The sequence below is a fragment of the Triturus cristatus genome, chromosome 6 (genome assembly GCF_964204655.1).
Source record: "Triturus cristatus chromosome 6, aTriCri1.1, whole genome shotgun sequence".
NCBI classification, from domain to species: Eukaryota; Metazoa; Chordata; class Amphibia; order Caudata; family Salamandridae; genus Triturus; species Triturus cristatus.
The window spans coordinates 1,399,161,113-1,399,178,922 of NC_140589.1; the positions used below are offsets into that span (position 1 = coordinate 1,399,161,113).

A 17,810-nucleotide genomic window follows, 5' to 3' on the forward strand; every position below is an offset into this window, starting at 1 on the left:
TTGTTATATTGTCTTCTGAGCCTTTTTAATTTATGACGCTCCAAGGTTTTTAGTGCTCCATTCGGTTTTCTAAAAGTTGTCCTTATAGCCGGAGATTAGTTGAACCCTATGGCATGTGGATCGAAAACAAACACTGTAAAATAAGAATGGCAAAACAAGAAAGAGACCTGTTGTGTGTTCACCTGCAGAGAAAAGAACTGGATTACTTGACTAGTCAGACTAGGATAATGATATACTGCTCCTTTCCTCACAAATCCTAACCTACTTCTGGAGATGGCGCAGGTAATGTACTAAGGTTATGGGAGGAGCAACAAAACCACCATGTTAGGCTTTTTTAGTCACTTGACTAAAGTAATGAACAAGTCATGAATATTTATATACTGGACCAGTTATAGAAGCAGTCGAAACAAGAGGCATTATCTAACGAGAGATTCACCATTGCTGATGCTCACTCAGTGTTTCTGCAGAAACAAATGACATAGGTGTATTTTCCTGTCAAAAGCCTAATCGGTCAGTAGATTTTTTTCTTGGCGTATAATGCTAGTTCTGCAATGTTGCGGTTCTTGCACCGCATGCACTCAAATTTGCAAACTGTTTTAATTTTCAAATATTCATCGCTGTCAAAATTACCAGCAGTATCTCGCTGGCACAAAACGAAATTATTTTCAATTATTATTTCATGTTATAAACTTTCCTAAGGATTCAAATAAAATAGCAGGCTGGTACATGAAGAAAGAGAGAGTAAACCTTAACTATTGCGCTTAGAAAATGAGCCAAGAACAGTTATGTTCCCCAATTGATGAGTTGAAGACTTCTCCAAAATGTATCCAAAGATATATAGTGAGATGCAGTATTCTTCCAAGAATTGCCACCAGCTGAAGAGTTAGAATTGGTCCTGCGTCCCTCCCAGTTAAGTCTAACACGAAGCTTTGCCACTGAATAGAATGCATTTTTTAAAGATCTTGTGGTTCACAGCTGGTGGCCAAGAATCCCAGATCTTGTGGGACCACAAGTCTCACGTGATCTCTTCTTGCTCCGTTTCAGGAGACTAGATGCTGCTGTTCTGATTTAAAAAAAAAAAAAAAAAAAAAAAATAGAGCTAAGGAACCTTTACCAGTAATCTTGGTGGGACTGAAAACTTAAACAGTATGACCATACACATGGAGATAAAAATGTGCATTCTCTGTAACACATGACACAAAGGGGGGAGGGGGGGGGGTGCATAACATACCAGTTAGTGTTTATTCAGGTATATTGTGTGTAAATATTATTTGCATGTGTGTACAGAGGACCATATTTCCAATGCCATAATGTTGCCCATGGCAGCTCCACACTCGCAATGTGTTGCTGTGTCCTGAAAAAATGTGAATAGGATGTATTCCGATTGTCACATCAAGTACAGCCTTATTAGGGCGGGGGTGTTTGACCATGTTAAACCCTTACAACAAAACTCATCATGTCATGGGCCGTGCCCTAAACCTAAACGGATGGTGTGGGCCTCCAACATGGCCAATCACCAATCAGTTTTTGCTTCATTCTAGTTGGCCATGTTGCGGGCTGCATGCTCAGTTACTGTGTTTTTGTGCCTGCTGCCGCAGAAGCATTGGAGACTGCTAAATAAAACAAGCATTTGCAATGCAATAGGTCTCGCATTTGCGAGAGTTTGAGCTATTGGCATTGTGAATGACAATGCCCTTTATATGTTCTCAAAACCCGCAAGCGGTGCGTAAACATGCACTCTTGCTTCTCCTAAGCAACAACTATACGTACAAAGGGCTTGTTTACGCACCGTTTGCAGGTTTTGAAAACATATACATAAAAGGCAATGCCTTTTACAATGCCAATAGCGCAAACTCTCGCAAATGCGAGACCTATTCCATTGCAAATGCTTGTTTTGTTTTACTTTCACAGTTTGTTTAAAGGTTCTGCATTAGGCAACATAACGTATTAAATCCAAACGGGCTGCAAGAAGAAGTAAACAAAAAAAAAACACATACTTCGCCTCCTCCTTCCCCAAAGACATGGCAGATGCTTACCTCAAACACTGGATTGAGCAGGTGCAGTGACAACAACAAACTAAAGGAAACTGCGAATCGCTTAGTAGAACAACCGTGGAAAAATAAAACGGGGGTCGTATAGGGTAGTGATGAGTTATAATTCTGATGTTATCATAATAATTACGGGGCTAGGGCACTGGAATTAGCTGCCTTTGGCGACACCGTATACGACCACAAGATGGTGCAATGTTGTAACAAATTACCCTTAAATGGGCTTGTTGGGAGCGTCCAAATAACAACATGTCATGTTGCTGCAGCTCTGGAAATACTTGCACCGTAACCGAGTATTTGGCAGAGTAGATGTGACAAAATAACTCCCCTACTTTTGTAGCTCATCCATCAATGTGTTTTTGAAAAGCTACAAGTTTAATTAAATCATTCTGACTGCAGAGAGCCTGTTTTTACTTAAAAGTAAGTACGGCGCAAATACGCACAGCTTTTGGTCTGCTTAGAGAGAAACAGGGGTTTTGTTTGCTGTAAGTGATTACTTTTTTAAAATGTAATATTAGAATGATTAAAAGCCCATCTCACCTTTCTTGAACAGGGAGAGCCTGGAACTCTCACAGTGACACGTTTAAGGCTCCCCGTGTTTACTCGTGTCTCCAAATTCAACACTTAAATAATGGTTTGACGTGATCTAGGATGTGCTGACTATATCAATCCCCTCCGTATAAATCTTCACAATGTTCCCTCATACTGCGCATCCTGCCAGTCCACGAGTCCGTTTGGCAGCTCTGCAGATTCCTGAGGCCGCAGCTGCATTGATGCCCATCCACTCTTTGTGCCATTGTATGCAAGACAAGCATTTGCAATGCAATAGGTCTCATTTACGTGAGACCTATTGCATTGCAAATGGTAGGCATCACAGACAACGGGAGGGAGAGCGGGCAGGGGGGAAAAGGCACGGACAACAGGTGGGCGAAAAGGCATGGACAACAGGAGGGCGGGCAGGGGGGGCGAAAAGTAGGGTGACCAGATTCTCAAAACAAAAAACGGGGACAGGTCATAGACATAGAAGTAGGACTATAGTTCACAGTAACCATCGACATAAAGTAGGACTATTTGACAGCTGTCATAGACATAGAAAAAGGACTACACTTACAGCTCCCTCCACAGACCGAGATGAAGCATTACAGACAACAAATCCGCGGTCTTTTATTGGCAACCCTCTCCTTCACACAGCAGCATTAGTACTTTTTATTACATTTACACTTTTAAGGACTATAGCATATATTTGCCAACAATCAATAAAACATCACAGGCTAGCAAACGCCAGATTTAATAGCTTTATCAATGCTCGTTTCTATAGCTGCACGTCAGCACCACATAAAGTACAACTCACCAATGTTGCTTAGTTGCTCATGACAGAAAAGCATGGGAGGTAAACTGCAGAATGCTAAATTGCCAAATGGCAGCCATGGACCAATGTACAAAAAAAAAACTTCTATCCAGGTATTACTTAAGGGTGGCAAAGGTTGGCCGACCACACTGTCCTCCCACATTTGCGTAGTTACTGCTGAGATGTCATGTTACCTTACTGGGGTATGTATAGTGCACTCTAGCCATTGGTATCATCTCGTAGTGCAATAGTGTGAAGACCTGAGCAAAAAGCTCGAGCAGCGCTGCTCGCCTCTCCCACAGGCGTTAACCCTGCTGCTCCTTTAAGTCCTTTCCAGCTAAACAGTTTGCCGTGATCTGAAAGGTCAGTCAAAAGGTCAAGTCATAGCTTTGATATGGAGAACACAAAGCATGCATCAATTGGTTATGAATAAAGATGAAGAAATATTGTTTTATCCAGAAAAGAAACTTTGGCTGGCACGATGACGTAGGTGGCGCTGCGTGTAAAATGTCTCTCTTCAAAGGATTTCCCTTCTTGCTACAGCGCTCACCTCAGTGACGACACATGCCGTAAACAGTGCAAAGAGAGCATGCGCGCACATGCTCAACCGGAACAATAAAAAACAGGGACATTTCTGTGTTTAACGGGGACACTGTTTGAAAACAGGGACATTTGAGTCACTTGGAGAAAAGTGTCGGGACACGGGGACACTTCCCCAAAAACGGGGACCGTCCTGGGAAAATGGGGACGTCTGGTCACCCTAGCGAAAAGACAGGGACAACGGGAGGGCGGGCAGAGAGATGGTACAGACAACGGGAGGGAGGGCGGAGAGGGGAAAAGAAGGCACGACAATGGGGGGGGGGGGGGGGGTGTAAAGAAGGCACCAAAGGATGTTGTGCCTGCAGTAGGAGAACCTAATTATAGAAAATAGTGCTCACAGTCTAAATAACACGTACTGTGTAACAACCAAAGTAAGGGGGCCAGTAGCCATGGGCGGTGACAAATGAAGAGGAGGCGGGACTAATAAGCCTGTAGACAAATCAGTAGCCAGTATTTAGGACGGACAATGACACAAGCCAATAACCAATATGGGCGGACAGTTGGCGGGGCGTCTATTCCCTACTCCTCTACAATAAGTCTCGCAGAGCAGCGCATGCACGATGGCTCTAGGATCAACCTGAAAAAAACTGCCTTGACTGATGTGGGAATCTTGTGGTGAGGGATAAGGAAAGATAGATGCGTTCTTTGCAGGTTCTGCTTTCTTAACCTGGTAGCTGTGACTGGAACTATCAGGAAAAAGGTTAGCATGCCGTTGGTTAGCACTAGGCAACGGCTTCAATACAAGTTGGTTAATCTTGTTGGTATTGATTCTTCAACTGTTGGAGCAGGTGTTAAGACAAATCTTGCATTATTGTGCCCAAGGGGTGAAAAGTACTTGAAATTGAGCGCTAGCACTTAATTCATTAGACCTGGCCTGTTTTGCACCACCGCATTGAGTTGTCAATTTGATTAACTTGTTCTTTTTTGCCTCAAACTTTTGGGGCACAGGTTCGTGATCGTTTAAGAATCAGGATTTATAAACCTATACTAGCAGTTGCCCAAGTGTCGTACGATCTATTGGTAACCTTTTTTCTTTTTAGCTTCTGTAATGAGAGAGACCTATTTGTACACGCCTGATTACACAGGCAAATATGTTAAAGTTCCACGTTTATATTAAAATATAGGAATGCTAACTGTGAGGAAAGCGGTCACTAACTCTGGACGTGCTAAAACGCCGTTAATGGTGAAGAGCTTTTCTCTATCCGTGAAAATTGCCCTACATTGTATAATTGTAATCTTGTGATATAATTTTATGGAAAAAGTGAATTGTCAAAAATAATTTGTAACATGTTTTGCTAATAGGTGACTGAGTATCTCCGGTGCATTTTATATACTGGAAAATGTGGTTGTAAATAGCGGACTGATGGGGCTGCTAAATGACATTGTATTTTAATGATGGTATCCAAAAATACATTGCATAATGTATGAAATATGTCCATGGGCATTTGATGGAAATATGTGATAACTACACTTTGGGTAGTATGTAGGACTGACGTACCAACCGGGGTCCCTCATCAGTTAAAAGTATAAAAGGAAGTAGTTTTCGCAAGGCATGTTTCTTAAAGTGTGTGGTCATATAAACTAAAATGGATGATCAGTGATGAATGTTGAAACGCCTTAAGTGACATTGCATGCTAATTTATGTTTTCAGCGACTGGTATAAATAAATAACGTTTGCATAATTTATATATTTACTTTTTATTTTGAGTGAGTTTTATAAAGCGTGAACATGACCCAAAGGTATCAGCGCTATGCAGAGCAAAGGCGATTATCGTGGGATACATAAGCAAACGAGAACATCTTATTGGATAGGAAAGGATTAGAAAGGATACCTTTGTCCTATCATGCATTACGGAAGATACGTTATATTAACAATACTTGACTCTGTGTCCTCCTCGGATCAAAGGTTGTTGCGACGACGTTGCTGATTGAGGGGTTTGATTGAGTGCAGTGTGATGTGCGGTTATAGTGCTAACTCGCGGTCAGATTCAATTGGGGAGGAATCTGTTAAATAAAATCCAAGCATAGCAGGTTAACATTGGTAAATGAATATAATGCAGATTGGCAATATTTTAGCTTACATTTCAAAGTGCAGATCAATTGTAAAAATCTCAATTGGCCAGAGGGATCTCTGTCATCGCTAGCTCTCTGTCTGGCAGGGAAGTGACCCGCCGTTTTCTACCTGAATATTTTTGTTGATTCAAGCTTGGAAAGCTGCAGTGACTCTATGTTGTCAGCAGATGGCGCTAAACATCCACTACTTCGTTTTGAAAATTAAATATTAAACATGCAATTCTCCAGGCTGGCGCTCTGTATAGCTCAGCAAGACAAGAGAGTCCGGAAACCAGCCAAAGGGCCACAAAGAAGCTTCTGTATTCTGTCACCTGTATTGTGCAGTCCAAATTGTACTGCACTTCAGCTTCTGTACCCCACCCCCCACCCACCCAGTTTGCAAGATTCTCACTGTGCGTTAAAATGGCTGCCTTATTTAGATATTTGGGAGCAAACAGTACTTCGACTAGAAACACTTTACGCTCATGAAAGCTGCTATGGAGAATTCCAAAATGGCACTAACTATCGATCGGTTAGGACAGGATGGATTGTTAAGTTTGCACTTTCTTTCTGCTGTCGGAGATGTAATTCGATGTGATTTTGCTTTATGTATGTCCGATTAACACTTTTTCTTGTATGCACCGCTTTTTCGACCAACTCAAACAAAATGTTTATAAAAAATAGTAGGAACTAGAGCCAGCGCAAAAAAGAAACACTTTACATAGAAATTTCTACTGTATATGAGAAGTAACAATTTGGGTGAGCTGAATTCGGATGAAATTGTGGAGGTAGTCTATGAGAAGTGGGACAAGTAGACACGAATAGACATGCCCCAGGGACACGCAGAGAAAGTGCACGGCTAGCCCTCGTATCACATACGTGTTGTTTGTTAGGAACCTCATTACTGTGTATGTGTATTTTTGTGTAACAGTTGGTTAACGGGGGAGTAGCAGTATGTGATGGAGGTTATTATGGGGGCTTCAGAGCCTGTTGATGACCCGATTGTTTAACCTGCCCCCATTCATGTGCCATGTCCTTTGTTGGCTGTACTGGGCAAGGATCCACAGCAGTTGAACCTGGCTACTAAGTGCTCCTATAGTTTCATATTTATTCTGCGCGGCTTAAGTTCTGACTTCCACCCAACTGTATAGAGTGCAGTGTGGCAGGAGCGGTGTGTGAAGACCAACTAACTTTACGTTGTTGGTGTGTCAGTGGCAGCCATTTCTAAGACCTTTTTATAACGGGTGTTACTTTTACTTGAATAATTAATAGCGTGCTTTTACTGTAGCACACACTATTGACTTAATTGCCTCCACTTGCTTAGGCGTTTGGTTACAGACAGCAGATCTATGCCTTGTTATGCTGAGATATCCCGGGACATGTGCTTAGCTCAGGGATGAATCTGGTGGATAAAAACAAGAGGAAAAGGTGATCTAGGTACAAAAAAAAACACTGGGAAAGGGAAACTCTGAGACCTGAGTAACACAAGGCCGGAAATAATTAGTTACAACAAGACCTGAGTAACATGAGGCTGTGAATCGTTAGATATAACAACACTGGGGAGCTGCACCCATGAATAACAGAAACCATGCAGATTGGGGACAGACCAGGTCCAACTACTAGAAGATCGGGAAACAAGAACCCCTGGTTGCATGTTACCATTAGAATTGTGATCACTACAATCCAGATGGCGATCCACAAACGTAATCGAAAGACTGACACACAGCCATTTATGCCCTTTGGAAGGGCACAAGCCTGTTGTCCCTATGCAACCACACTGCCCCACCTGATACAGGTTAGGAGAAGGTCTTTAGCATTCAACCCCCTTCTGCAAACCACTACGTAGAGATAACCCAATGGACACAAACATCCAGACAAGTTATGATGAAAGGTCACAAAAACCACATTCCACTCCATGCCCTCTTTAGGCAACACATCTGCAATGATAACTCCTACCCTCCAAGGCATCTCTGTACCAATATGACCTGAAATAAAATTCCCCCAGTGGAGGAACTCATTGGGGTGAATCCCAGCAGCAGACCAATTTCTTCACAAAATGCCAAGTAATTGGCGAACACTGCACTACACAAATACTCCGTAACGTAATGTGGAAGATGATGGTTTAAGGATCTTCATAAGATTACAACTACCTACTTTTCTGACTCCATGTATCTACTACTGCTCAGATGAGTGAAAGGGAGCTATTTTAGGTCTCTTGTAAGGACAGAGCAAAGAAATCCACCCTACTCTCCAAGAGCAGGACAAGGGATCTCCTCAAATGAAGAAATTCCTCTGTATGCAGTTCAACTGAATCCTAAGCTAGAGACATGGCTGTTGACTTTTCCCAGATTTCTACTAGATGCCTTATTGCTATAAAAAGCATGCCCGTCCAGGCTGTCCAGAGTTCTGGGACTAACCGCAAAAAAGAGGTTGCCTAATATAATAACCCTCTCAGCTTAGATATTGTATGGACGTCTAGTTTAAGTGAGTGTGGCTGGTGGTCATGCTATGTAAAAGAGGAATACAAGAAACAGTATGGAGAATAACATGTATTCAATACTAAGTCCACAGACCCTTAATCTATACTGACAGCAAGAATAGAGGGCCATGCAGGATCCAAAACCACAGAGGGTTTGTCCAAAGATGTTGGTAGAGATACAGTAATTAAATTGTATTTCTGCTTGTGGAGCTGACATCCAAAAGTTGCTGTTTACAGAAGATATGTTGATTGGTTGATGTGGCTGTCCTTTACATAAGTTACAAAAGGTTGTGATATTAACAATATATTAGTCCTGACAGCTTGATCGTGAGCAAAACCACATTAACTTTGTAACATACAGGATGAGACCCATCATGCAATTGATTCCTTGAGAGCCCCTTAAATTCTTATCACTGCCTTTGTTAACCCCTTCTGTGCCACGCCCTTTCCCCCTCCTGTGCCGGGCGTTACATTAGTGGGTGGGGTTCATGACGAGATAGTCTCGTCATGGGCACAGCGCGACCGTGCTCCATGACGAGACTATCTCGTCATGGGCACTGAAGAGGTTAAAAGACGACGTGCGGTACAAGAATATGTTGTTTGCTCCTGAGAGAACCTCATGGGCATCCTAGCAAGCAGGCTTCAAAGGGTTTCTTTAACAAACAAGCATTTGCAATGCAATAGGTCTCGCATTTATAAGAGTTTGAGCTATTGGCATTGTAAAATTACAATGCCTTTTATTTATGTTTTGGTTTTAAAACAAATAAAAGGCATTGTCATTTACAATGTCAGTAGCATAAACTCGAATAAAAGCAGTGTGCGGCGTGCAGCAGCGTGCAGCAGTGTGCGGCGTGCAGCAGTGTGTGGCGTGCAGCAGTGTGTGGCGTGCAGCAGTGTGCGACGTGCAGCAGTGTGTGGCGTGCAGCAGTGTGAGGCGTGCAGCGGCGTGCAGCAGTGTGCGGCGTGCGGCGTGCAGCAGTGTGTGGCGTGCAGCAGTGTGCGGCGTGCAGCAGTGTGTGGCGTGCAGCAGTGTGCGGCGTGCAGCAGTGTGCGGCGTGCAGCAGTGTGCGGCGTGCAGCAGTGTGCGGCGTGCAGCAGTGTGTGGCGTGCAGCAGTGTGTGGCGTCCAGCAGTGTGTGGCGTCCAGCAGTGTGTGGCGTCCAGCAGTGTGTGGCGTCCAGCAGTGTGTGGCGTCCAGCAGTGTGTGGCGTCCAGCAGTGTGTGGCGTCCAGCAGTGTGTGGCGTGCAGCAGTGTGAGGCGAGCAGCAGTGTGTGGCGTGCAGCAGTGTTTCGTGCAGCAGTGTTTCGTGTAGCACTGTGTGGCATGCAGCGATGTGTGGCGTGCAGCGGTGTGCGGCGTGCAGCAGTGTCGTGCAGCATGCAGCAGTGAGTAATGCAGCAGTGTGCAGCAGTGTGTGTCGTGCAGCGGTGTGCGGCGTGCAGCGGTGTGCGGCGTGCAGCAGTGTGTGGCCTGTAGCATTGTGTGGCGTGCAGCAGTGTGCGCCGTGCAGCAATGTGTGGCGTGCAGCAGTGTGTGGCGTGCAGCAGTGTGTGGCGTGCAGCAGTGTTTAGTGTAGCAGTGTGAGGCATGCAGCACTGCGGCGTGCAGCAGTGTGCGGCGTGCAGCAGTGTGCGGCGTGCAGCAGTGTGCTGCGTGCAGCAGTGTGCTGCGTGCAGCAGTATCGTGCAGCATGCAGCAGTGAGTAACGCAGCAGTGTGTGCGGCGTGTAGCAGTGTTTCGTGCAGCAGTGTTTCGTGCAGCAGTGTGTGGCGTGCAGCAGTGTGTGGCGTGCAGCAGTGTGTGGCGTGCAGCAGTGTGTGGCGTGCAGCAGTGTTTCGTGCAGCAGTGTTTCGTGTAGCACTGTGTGGCATGCAGCGATGTGTGGCGTGCAGCGGTGTGCGGCGTGCAGCAGTGTCGTGCAGCATGCAGCAGTGAGTAATGCAGCAGTGTGCAGCAGTGTGTGTCGTGCAGCGGTGTGCGGCGTGCAGCGGTGTGCGGCGTGCAGCAGTGTGTGGCCTGTAGCATTGTGTGGCGTGCAGCAGTGTGCGCCGTGCAGCAATGTGTGGCGTGCAGCAGTGTGTGGCGTGCAGCAGTGTGTGGCGTGCAGCAGTGTTTAGTGTAGCAGTGTGAGGCATGCAGCACTGCGGCGTGCAGCAGTGTGCGGCGTGCAGCAGTGTGCGGCGTGCAGCAGTGTGCGGCGTGCAGCAGTGTGCGGCGTGCAGCAGTGTGCTGCGTGCAGCAGTGTTCTGCGTGTAGCAGTGTGCTGCGTGCAGCAGTATCGTGCAGCATGCAGCAGTGAGTAACGCAGCAGTGTGTGGCGTGCAGCAGTGTGTGCCGTGTAGCATTGTGTGGCGTGCAGCAGTGTAGCATTGTGTGGCGTGCAGCAGTGTGTGGCGTGCAGCAGTGTGTGGCGTGCAGCAGTGTGTGCCGTGTAGCATTGTGTGGCGTGCAGCAGTGTAGCATTGTGTGGCGTGCAGCAGTGTGTGGCGTGCAGCAGTGTGCGGCGTGCAGCAGTGTGCGGCGTGCAGCAGTGTGCGGCGTGCAGCAGTGTGCGGCGTGCAGCAGTGTGCGGCGTGCAGCAGTGTGCGGCGTGTAGCAGTGTGTGGCGTGTAGCAGTGTGTGGCGTGTAGCAGTGTGTGGCGTGTAGCAGTGTGTGGCGTGTAGCAGTGTGTGGCGTGTAGCAGTGTGTGGCGTGTAGCAGTGTGTGGCGTGCAGCGGCATGCAGCAGTGTGTGGCGTGCAGCAGTGTGTGGCGTGCAGCAGTGTGTGGCGTGCAGCAGTGTGTGGTGTGCAGCAGTGTGTGGTGTGCAGCAGTGTGTGGCGTGGTTTGTAATCAACAAGAAAAGCGGACATCAAAGGAAAGGTGGGAGGGAACGAGCATATGGGGTGTGAGTTATAACGAAAGTTCTGGCGAAAGCAGTCTGCTGCTTTCAAGTCCGATGCCAGCTTCGCGCTTGAATGCCTCACATGCACTGGCCATAAACCGCATTCCTACGGTCTTGTGCCCCTTACTAAATCTCTCTGAATGCGTGTGGCGGCGCACGCGCAGGAAGTAGCTGGTGGCGAATGGAATGCGCGTGGTTGTGCGTGTAACCGCCACCCGATCCGCCTGGGAAGCCTTTGGGAGCATTTTCGGCAGCCTTTACATAAGTCTTGCTGAGCGATCGCTTACGCGATAGCCAGGCGAGACCTAACAAAAACCGGTTGGAATACAAAAAGGTTGTAAAAAAACGTTCTGATCTAGAGAGAAAATCTGAACCTTCAGTAGAAATGAGGGTTGGGTCCCCTGAACAACCTTAATCCACATGGACCACTTCTAACACCTGTTTGAAGAGCAGGAATTCCCTTTGTGTGCTCTGTCGCATGTTTAACTTCACTGGATGCCATTAGGTTGACAGACTTGTGAGCCTCTGTAAATTTTAAGGGTAGAATCACCGAACTGAAGAGTTTAAGTGGAGTAGCACATCACACTGACTTACCTAGTATTTTGTCATTAAAGCCCTTTGTACTAATCTTACTTTCAAAGCCCTTTTAGAGAAATCCCTGCAGTTTGCTTCTGTACAGACTTTTCCTAGAGGATTGCTTTGGCCATTAGTATAATAGCAATGTTATCCTCTGAAAATTCCGAGAGGACGATATGCCTTGATAACCTTGGTAACTTTGTGTGTCTATTCTATATCTGGCTGTTTGTACAAAGAAATAAGTCTGTTATAGACTGTTGCTACAAAAAAAGAACATTCACAGTTTTAATGTGGTATTTGATTTATCATTTGGGAAAATCTACTTGCCCTCAATAACAGCCCAGCAGCTCTGCTAAAGCATCACTTTATATTTTATTTCAAATTTATTGTGCAACAGAGAATCTGTGTGATTCAAAATGAGCAACCGTTGGAGATTCTTGTGAGTGTAACAGTTAAGGAAATTAATCAAGCCTGTTCTCTAATTACATGTCTGTTGACAAAAATCTTTGTGTACATTTTGGAAAAGAACGATTTGATAACAGTGATCTTGTGTGGCATGAACATGAATACTCAGAATACATTTTTACTCTGTTATGGAATGGCAGTCAGAAATCTGTAGTTATTTAGAAATGTGTCTATGCTCCTCATGAATGACTAGAAAGGGCAGATGGTGCGTTAAATGCCTATTTTTGGGACTGTAGGTAATGGGGCTGAATGAGAAGTCGTCTGTGTGAGCAGAAAGGCTCCACATCCGGGATGATACATGTCTAACACTTGTTTTCGTGTTTGGAATTGTGTCCTTTGTTTATCAGTATGATTTTCAAACTTAAATTAAAAAATGAATTTGTACAACAGCTTCACGTTCCCCTGCACTCCACACCCTTTTTCTGTGAATTACTTCCTTTGCAAGGCTCAAATATCTGGGAAACTCCACAGAAAGGCAAGTTGATATCTTGCAGTGTTCATGATAGTATCAGTGATATCAAAGGGTCAAATCAAACTATAATTTATGTGCCATATGTATTCATTAATGTCAGTGTTTATCTGTTTTCATTTTGAGTGAGAGTATTTGTGTAAGCAGTTGAAATGTTAACTAAAAATGTAATAATATTTAATGTATGAATTTTACCCTTTTTAGGTTAAAAACAAAGCGCCGGCAGAGGTGCAGATCACAGCAGAACAACTTCTCAGAGAAGCGAAAGAGAGGGAGCTTGAACTTCTTCCTCCACCCCCTAAGCAAAAGATCACAGATGAAGAAGAATTGAATGACTATAAATTAAGGAAACGAAAGGTAAGTGCTTGGTGAATGTGGGGGGAACAACCTTTACAACGCGGTTAGTACAACGCGTGCCGTTACATCGCATTCGTTACAACGAACGCGATGTAACCACGCTATGCCATTACAACGCAAGTCTTTACATCGACTTGCGCTAGATGGCGTGCTAACATTACAAATAGTGTAGTTTACTATCCCAACACCTTCCCTACTGTTAAGTGGACTGGAGTTGGAATAGTAAATTACACTTTTCTAATGTTAGCACGCCATCTAGTGCAAGTCGAGGTAAAGACTTGCGTTGTAATGGCATAGCGTGGTTACATCCGTTCGTTGTAACGAATGCGATGTAACGGCACGCGTTGTAAACACTCGCGTTGTAACATCATACATCCGAATGTGGCATTGTCGAATGTTTGTTGTAGAATTTAAAATGGAGATTGAAAAATTATCCTACTCGCAGTAGACTGTTGAATATTATTTGAATATTATTTTACCAGCCTTTAGTTTGCTGATAACTTGGTACATTTATTGGCCTATTTTTGCTGTACCGGACTGCATAGAGAATTTGGTTCCCAGAAGGAGTACTCAAAGTACCATAGTATAGTTTTGCATTTATGATCAATGGAAGATAACTTATGTCTGGCCTAGTGCACCAGCGATGGTCTCCAAACATTAAAATAACATGTTTCTATTGCTCTTAGATTTCAGTGAACAAATGTTATTAAGTGCCTGTTGTGAAAGAAGCCTTCTCTCAGCATGCCTTCCTTGAGATGACCTATGAATCGCCAGCAAGATGGCAGTGATGACATTAAATGGCAGAGCAGGATGTTATTTAAATCTGCCACATTTCCACAGGTTTTTCTTTTTATCATGACAAGAGATTGCTTCGTTTACAGAAAATGAATTGATATTTCATAGTTGAGCAGTATTGTTTGACTATACCCAACCACTCTCTCTCTCTCTCTTTCGGTTCCCTTCCGGGTGCCGCTGCTGTGCCGCCATTTTTGTTGACGGTCTAGTGGCTCAACCTACGCAGCCGATCCTCTATTTAGGAGGGGCCATGCAAGCGCGCAGTCTGACGATTGCTTTTTAAACATAAACTTGTATTGTGCTTTATCGGACTGCTGTGAGTGATTGAATGCGCGATTCTTGTTACCTACGCTGTATATGGGGCCTGGATTGAGGTGGGGGAAACGTTAGGAAAACTGTAATAGAATTTTAATAGAATGCTATGCTCCTTCAACTTTTAATTATTTCACTTACCCGCACGTAAAACTTGACTGACTCACTCTCGCGCTTGCGAGGGATAGACTCTCTCTCTCTCTTTCGGTTCCCTTCCGGGTGCCGCTGCTGTGCCGCCATTTTTGTTGACGGTCTAGTGGCTCAACCTACGCAGCCGATCCTCTATTTAGGAGGGGCCATGCAAGCGCGCAGTTTGACGATTGCTTTTTAAACATAAACTTGTATTGTGCTTTATCGGACTGCTGTGAGTGATTGAATGCGCGATTCTTGTTACCTACGCTGTATGTGGGGCCTGGATTGAGGTGGGGGAAACGTTAGGAAAACTGTAATAGAATTTTAATAGAATGCTATGCTCCTTCAACTTTTAATTATTTCACTTACCCGCACGTAAAACTTGACTGACTCACTCTCGCGCTTGCGAGGGATAGACTCTCTCTCTCTCTTTCGGTTCCCTTCCGGGTGCCGCTGCTGTGCCGCCATTTTTGTTGACGGTCTAGTGGCTCAACCTACGCAGCCGATCCTCTATTTAGGAGGGGCCATGCAAGCGCGCAGCGGGCGCGTCGATGGCGCGCCAGAGGCGCGCCAGAGGCAAGCCCGTCTGCGCCCGTCTGCGACCGTCCGCGCCTTGGACGCACCTAGCCCTGGCTGTGCTGCTAGAAGTAATGTAAGACGAGTGAAATACTCTAGGGAACAACTAATAGATATAAGGAATAAGGTTAGTAGGGGGGAGAAAGACTCTGCAGCGCCAAAGCCCAGCTTGGTCCTTGAGTGTGGCCTGATCAATTGCCGATCTCTGACAAAACATTATCAGGATGTATTCAATCTGGTGGAAGACCTACACTTGGATGTGCTATTCCTTACGGAAACATGGTGTAGTGAGGACTCTCTGGTGGAGTTAGGGCTTGCGTGCCCAGAGGGATATAAGATCTTCCATAAGCCCAGGGCAACTGGACGGGGTGGAGGGGTCGGGGTGATGTTTAAGGACACCTGGGACCTCGCCCCATTTAAGGTTGACGAGGTGGCGGGTATTGAGCTACTAGGATTCTCCCTACAAGAACAGAGAGGGAGGCTCCTCACAGGGATGATCTGCTATAGACCCCCAAGTTCTTTTACTCAGGTCCAGGCACTCCTGGATGTTGTTGCGGCCGAGTCACTGACCCACTGTAGAACGCTGCTCTTGGGTGACTTCAATCTGTGGGAGAATGGTGCTCATGATAGCCACTTAAGAGAATTGTTGGAAACCTGTGAGAGTCTTAACCTGCATCAGCTGGTCCAGCAACCTACCCATCAAGGGGGGCATATTCTGGACCTTCTGTTTGCTGACCCTAATGAAACTAAGATGGGCAACATTCTACCTCAGACCTGGACAGATCACTCGCTGATCCATTTCCGGATTTGTATACCTGGTGGTAAAATAAGCAGACTGCCCCCTGCTATACATCGTATGGGGAGAGATTGGGCAAAACTCATGAGGAGTAGGGCTGAATCACCTTTTCAAAATTTGCCTCCTTTTGACCCTCATTAGTCAGTGGACCTAAACTACCGGCTGTACCAGAACTACATTATTGAGGTATTAGACCAGCTCATACCTCTGAAACGCCTGAAGGCCAGAATAAAACACTCTGCGCCATGGTTTACTGAAGAGCTGAGTATCATACGAAAAGCCTCACGGCAGGCAGAGAGGATTTGGCGCTGGCACTATGCTGAGCATGATAAAGTGGCCTTTAAAAAACTACAAGCTCAGTATAAAGAATTGTTGGCTAAGGCCAAAGTAGACTTTTTCCTCAATTCTATCGTATCAGCACCAAATAGCGCCAGAGCTCTTTTCAAGATCATCAGAGACCTCTCTAACCCCACTAGTGTGGGAAATAAGGTGGTAGCATCACAGACGCTATGCGATAAAATTGCCTCTCATTTTGAGGAGAAAATCGCTAAGATTGTTGGGGGGCTTACTATGTGTGACACCTTTCCGTCAAATGTTATTGGACAGTCGCCCATGGAAGAGCTAGTAGGAGTATCCCCATTGGAGCACTTTATACCACTTACTACTGAGTTGTTTAATAAATGTGCACAGAGTGTGAGGTCAGGGTCCCCATTGGACCCTATACCTAATAGGATTTGGAAAGATCAGGCTTCGGCTTTACTCCCTCGGCTATGGCAGATATGCTGCCAATCCTTGGAGGAAGGGATGGTGCCTGAAACCTGGAAGCTGGCTGTGGTTACTCCACTACTAAAAAAACCATCTTTGGATCCTGAAGATCCAACTAGTTTTAGGCCCATCTCCTTGCTACCTTTTCCAATAAAAATTATTGAAAAGATAGTGAGCCGTTCTCTCTCTGGATATCTGGAGGAGTTCCATCTCCTGGATAATAGCCAGTTTGGCTTTAGGCCAAGTCATGGAACAGAGACAGCTCTGGTCACGGTGTTGGATAACCTCCGTATGCGGGCTGACAGAGGCCTGCCATCGGTAATGGTCCTTTTAGACATGTCAGCCGCATTTGATACGGTAAACCATCAAATCCTGCTGAACAGATTGGAGCATCTGGGAGTTACGGGCTGTGCCCTGAGATGGATACGTTCTTATCTCACAGGGAGACAACAAATGGTTTCCCTGCCCCCTATTACCTCCAGCAAAACCATGGTGGAACATGGGGTCCCCCAGGGATCCGCCATCAGCCCCATTCTCTTCAATATCTATTTGCAGCCACTAATTTCCATCATTAAGGCGCATGGGGTTGACATCGTCAACTACGCGGATGATACCCAACTGGTGTTCTCACTAGAGGGAAGGGATGCCATAACTATGGATGAATTCCATAAATGCATGAGTCAGACTGCGGACTGGCTCAGGGCTAACTCCCTGCAATTTAACAGAGCTAAGACTGAGGTGATTTCCTGCTCTCCAGCGAAAGTAAGGGATATGCCTTTTGACCTACGACTGGCCCCAGAAATGGAGCCCATTGTTCCTGTGACTACGGTTCGGAATCTGGGGGTCATGTTCGATAATGATCTGCAAATGGCCTCACAAGTTAAAAAAACTGTGGGGGTGTGTTTTGCCCTTATGAAAGCCCTACGGCAGATTCTACCCTTTCTGCCGGTGGAGAAAAGACCTCTAGTAGTTCGCAGTATCATCTTGAGTAGGCTGGACTACTGCAATTCTCTGTATTTAGGAGCCCCTCTTTACATCTTTCAGAGATTGCAGAGGGTCCAGTCTATGGCAGCCAAACTGGCACTGACTAGGAATCGGGGCTCCTCAACCACGTTGGCGCTCCAAGAGCTTCACTGGCTTCCTATGAGGGAAAGGG

General features: G+C 45.6%; 1 protein-coding gene across 1 annotated transcript in view; it reads left to right on the forward strand.

Annotated features, from left to right (window-relative positions):
• Positions 1-17,810, forward strand: part of CRNKL1 (crooked neck pre-mRNA splicing factor 1) — a 142,765-nt gene that overhangs the window by 18,134 nt on the left and 106,821 nt on the right. The window contains exon 2 of the mRNA XM_085612418.1: positions 13,126-13,278. Within this exon, the coding sequence (XP_085468544.1) occupies positions 13,126-13,278 (153 nt within the window). The remainder of the gene's footprint in view (positions 1-13,125; positions 13,279-17,810) is intronic.